This window comes from Camelina sativa, chromosome 7 (assembly GCF_000633955.1).
Source record: "Camelina sativa cultivar DH55 chromosome 7, Cs, whole genome shotgun sequence".
In the NCBI taxonomy this organism is placed as follows: Eukaryota; Viridiplantae; Streptophyta; class Magnoliopsida; order Brassicales; family Brassicaceae; genus Camelina; species Camelina sativa.
The window spans coordinates 32,174,078-32,179,313 of NC_025691.1; the positions used below are offsets into that span (position 1 = coordinate 32,174,078).

The 5,236-nt window shown below is 39.5% G+C and overlaps 2 protein-coding genes and 1 pseudogene across 2 annotated transcripts in view; 2 read left to right on the forward strand and 1 right to left on the reverse strand.

Moving 5' to 3' along the window:
* LOC104703805 (coatomer subunit alpha-1-like) lies at positions 1-1,359 on the forward strand (the record flags this gene model as incomplete). Its single annotated transcript, XM_010419880.1, is given in 1 exon segment — positions 1-1,359. A coding segment is annotated over 1 exon segment (1,128 nt), but the record flags the coding sequence as incomplete, so codon positions are not given.
* The window catches only part of LOC104703806 (coatomer subunit alpha-1-like), a 9,197-nt gene extending 7,821 nt beyond the window's left edge, over positions 1-1,376 (forward strand). The window contains exon 2 of the mRNA XM_010419881.2: positions 1,161-1,376. The gene's annotated coding sequence lies outside the window, so the exon portion shown is untranslated. The remainder of the gene's footprint in view (positions 1-1,160) is intronic.
* Positions 1,582-4,807, reverse strand: LOC104705179 (annotated as a pseudogene).

Here is a 5,236-nt window from a genome sequence, read left to right on the forward strand (position 1 = left end):
GAGGAACTTGACATAAATGTTGATGGAATGGAAAACAGAGACATTGAAGACATTTTGGCGGCTGCTGAAGGAGGTGAAGAAGATAACGATGAGGAAGTTGGATGGGGACTTGAAGACTTGGATCTCCCACCAGAGCTTGACACTCCTAAAGCCTCTACTAATGCACGTTCTTCGGGTTTTGTGACACCTCCCCAAGGTATGCCCGTAAGTCAGATCTGGAGCCAGAAATCTTCTCTTGCTGCTGAGCAAGCTGCAGCTGGAAGCTTCGACACTGCAATGCGTCTGCTCCACAGACAGCTTGGTATAAAGAACTTTACACCTTTGAAATCGATGTTTCTTGATCTGTTCAATGGCAGCCATAGCTATCTGCGTGCTTTTTCTTCATCTCCTGTTGTTCCACTTGCCATTGAGCGAGGATGGAGCGAGTCTTCCAGTCCCAACGTTCGTGGCCCACCAGCTCTTGTTTATGATTTCTCTCAGCTAGACGAGAAGCTCAAATCTGGCTACAAAGCCACAACAAGTGGGAAATTCACTGAGGCTCTCCGTCTCTTCCTTTCTATCCTCCACACCATCCCTCTAGTGGTAGTCGAGACAAGAAGAGAAGTCGATGAGGTTAAGGAACTAATCGTTATCGTTAAAGAATATGTCCTTGGTCTTCAAATGGAGCTCAAGAGGAGAGAAATGAAAGATGATCCGGTGAGGCAGCAAGAGCTCGCTGCTTACTTCACTCACTGCAACCTCCAAACACCTCACTTACGGCTCGCGCTGCTTAGTGCAATGGGCGTCTGCTACAAGGCAAAGAACCTCGCCACTGCTTATAATTTCGCAGAAAGGCTGTTGGAATCAAAGCCAGCGGAGAACCAGGCCAAGATGGCAAAACAGGTTAAGCAAGCCGCTGATCGTAACATGACCGACGCAACCAAGCTTAACTACGACTTCAGAAACCCGTTTGTGATATGCGGGTCAACATATGTCCCGATCTACAAAGGACAGAAAGACGTTTCGTGTCCTTACTGCACGGCCCGGTTTGTACCAAGCCAAGAAGGAAACATATGCACAGTCTGTGATCTAGCAGTGATTGGTGCAGACGCATCTGGTTTGCTATGCTCTCCATCTCAAGTCCGGTGATCAGTTCAGATTCATTATCAATACAGAGATACTTCATTAACAGAAATAAGAGTGTTGAGCTTTTCGTTTTGTGATTGTGGTGTACTTACCAACCAGGTTTGTGGATTTTTCTCGTTGCAGGTCCTATTACTTTTTTTTTTTTTTAAGTCTTTGAAAGTTGTTTCTTATCTTTTAGCAACAACGACACAAGAGTACTTTAGCTTCGTGCTTTATATAATCTTTTTTGATGCATAGTAGTCTTTTAAATCCCGTGCTGGATCATTTTAAATTTTCAATTTCGAAAATTTATGATTTACCTGTGAAATTATGATTTGTGAAAATTGTCGTTTAACAAATTTAGTGATAAAAAAACCAAATACAGTATATTTAGTGATCCTTGCATGTTTCTCATTATGAGTTTTCAAGAAAAAAGATTGATCCGACTGAACCCGATAGTAACACAACAACGTTAAACACATCAGAAAACGCCTTCGACCGTCCGAACTTTCGAACAAGATTCCACAAATTTCTACGTCATTGCTGAGAACTCATAGTCCCCGTAGCCCATCCGCTGTAGATACTCACGATGACCAGTATCTACAGCCAAGAAAGTGAACGATGACCGCTTAGACAAAAAATAACCAACACAAGAAGTGGAGCAAATTTTTGAACCAGACGACTCCAAAACTATTCTGTGTGGACAACGTTTCTTGCAATAAGAGCAAAATGGTCGAGTCATATGATGATCGTTGGAATGAACATATATCTTCTCTCCATTGAAGGAGAAGCTTATCCAAGATGAACCAGGCTTCACGTATAAGTCTTGCCCAAGCAGACACTCAATGTGTAAGGTGACGCAACAGTAGTCACTGCACATATAAAACCTCTTCTTTGGATCTAGTTTCTGCTCGCAAATTTCACACCAATACGTCATTCTACTTGTCTCTTCCCCATAAGAAAGTGTTAGCATATGTTTATCATGCTCATACCTCACCTCTTGAGGTAACGTTGCACATCCGAAACACAAAGCAAAATAGTCACACTCAATGCAGTTGAATGTTTCTTTTGTTGAATACTGTTCCAACGTTTTGCAAACCGAACATCTTCTTTGCTCTCCTGGTATGGATGTTAGGAACAAAGGATGATTATGACTTTTATGGACTAATTGCTCAGAAATCGTGGCGCACTGCGCATGTAACCTAAAAAGATAGCTATCTTTATCTCGTTCTTCACACTCATAGAAGAAACCAGCTTTGCACTTCCACCGACAAGCTGAACATGGATCCACACTATGTTCCACAAGACCCCGAGATCCTCCTTTAAGAGTAAGCATATGTGGATGTATCGGGTGATGCATTTTGCGAGGAAGATTTGCACATTCTTCGTGGAGAATATAATCGCATTGCATACACGAGTAGAAGTTACCGGAATAGATTGGCGTGATGCATGCTTGACACACCTTATTCACGTCGTAATCTCTACCCGTGTTCTCATCAAGTCTCAAATGATGACGTTGATGACTAAAATGCTCTATGACTCCATCACTTATCTTCACAAACGGCGGTTTAACTTCTTCATCTTCTTATGGTATTCCCTCAAGTTCTTTACCATCCCACACATTCTTCTGTGTGGCACATTTTGAATGAGCCACATATGAACAACCTTCTTTGATACAAGAGTAACCACCGTAGTCATTGTCGATCTTTCTACGACAAACACAACAAGACCAATCTCCTTGACCAAAATAATGTGTAAAAGAGATACGATGGGGATGGCGAGATATCCTTATGACACGTGGTAAGCTGATACACCTTTGATGGGCCACAAAGTCACAAGGGGGGCATATATAGAAAGGACAACTCGTATGTGTCAAGGAACAAAGGCTGCAAGCAAAGGGACTCTGTCTTGGAAACAGAGCAAGACTATGCTCATGCCACTTCGAATGGTCTACAGAAAAGACTGGTGGTTTCTCCACACAAGATATGTTCATAGCATAGTCGCAAGGTGAACAATAATAAAATAGCTCTTGGAGACCTTCATCACAACAATAGCATTGCCTCGTTTCATGAGACTTTTGCAAAAAAGCAAGCTGTAGAGAATGCCTTGGATGAAGAGGGTGCTTGATCTCAACAGGAGCCTTGTTATGTACATTATGGTTCTTGCCATTGCAACCTCGGCAGAAAAAATGGGTAGCGTCTTCTCCTGTTGATCTGAACTTCAACCAGAATAAAGGGAAACAACACAATTTGTAATTGGTTCCCCACAAGAACTCTTCATCCACGTGTAGTTTTCCTTTTTCCAACCTTACTGCTACTTGAGGGCATAAGTACATAAGCTTCTTCCACTTTGGATCCGTAGTCATGACGAGGGAGACTATTTTACGGGTGGGTGATATGAGCTCTGGCTCTGGCTCAAGACTTAATGTTTCAGCAAAGAGTGGCAAGACCTCCAAATCCTGCTCCAACAAGGGATCTATATAGTTGTCGAGATCTGCTTTTTTAGTGATGAACGATATGAGCTTCCTTAACGGCTCCGGCTGAGAATCCAAATCCATAGAGTTGTAGATAGAGATGGTTTGAGTAATGAGTGACATGAGCTCCGACTCCTGCTGCGTTACAAACATAGCATATTCACAGAATGCACTACTAACAGTGGCGGAGGCAGACTATAATCATGTGGGTCAACTGACCCTGGTGAAATTCTAAATTTAGATAAAATTTTAAGGAAAAAATCAAATTAACCCTGGTATAATAGCACAATTGACCCTGGTAAAATTTTTAAATCACATAATTGACCCTAATTATTTTTTTTGACCCTGATGTGATGATTTCCTAGCTCCGCCACTGACTACTAACATAGCTTATCTGAATAATGCGTGCAATGATTTCAGTATTAGCATCCCCATTATCTACTTCCCAAGGGTAGGGCTGGGCAAAATAACCGATAACCAAATAACCGACCGAAACCGAACCGAAAAAAACCAAACCGAACCGAACCGAAATTCTTCAAATACCCGAATGGTTAGTAAAAATCTATATCCAAACTAACTGAAACCGAACCGAACCGAACCGACAATTAAATGGTTAACCGAAATATCCGAAAACCTAGAAGATATCAAATATTATATACTTAATATTATGCAAAACTATAAAATAAACTTAAAATATAAATTATTTCTAGATTCAAAACAATTAAATATTTTAAATAATCAATATATGTAAATGTTATTATTTTGAATTTACAAAGTTAAATACTATTTTGTAAAATTGAATCCATATTTTTCCCTTTTTTGTATTTTTGTTATTGTATATTTGGTTAATTTTGGTTATATTCGGTTAGTTTTGGTTATATTTGGTTTATTTGGTTAATGTTAATATAATTTATGTTAGTTATGGTTATTTATTTAAATAACCAAACCGAAACCGAACCGAAAGAAACCGAACCGAACCGAACCGAAATTTCAAAAATATCCAAATGGTTACTATATTACTATATCCAAAATAACCGAAACCGAATACAACCGAACCGAAACCGAATGGTTAACCGAATGCCCAGGCCTACCCAAGGGTCCTCCATAGATATAAGTTCAGAAATGGCTGATATGATCTCCTCCTCCAAAGCCATAGTGTTCTTGTACAGAGAGTATTTGAGTAACAAAAGATATGAAAGATTTTGAGTAATGAGTGTGATGATTTCTCTGTCTTTTTTTTTTTTTGCTTTTGTAATTAACTCAGTGCTCTCTATATTTTTTGGTGATTGCTAGTGCTAGGACACGAGTGATATAGCGTATTTAATGTTATCACCAGCCAATACAGATCCACAACCTTCCAAATTAAATGCATTGTATGATTGTATCTAACAATGTTTTAATTCCCCCGACTAACTAAGTTCGAGTGTTCGACATATAAGCCTATGTGGATTTTTCTTTCTTAATAGAAAACTTATGGTAGCCTCCACTAATTTGTGATTATTTTCAGAATAATTCAAAGTAACCAGATTCAAGTTGTGATTAAAGACTAAAGATGACGATGTTTAAAGGCTACATTTATCTTCTTTTGTTTAAACTTTAAAGGCTACAAGCAAAGTTCTGTGATAAATTAATAATAGGTAGAAGAGCTTCTTCTTTTGT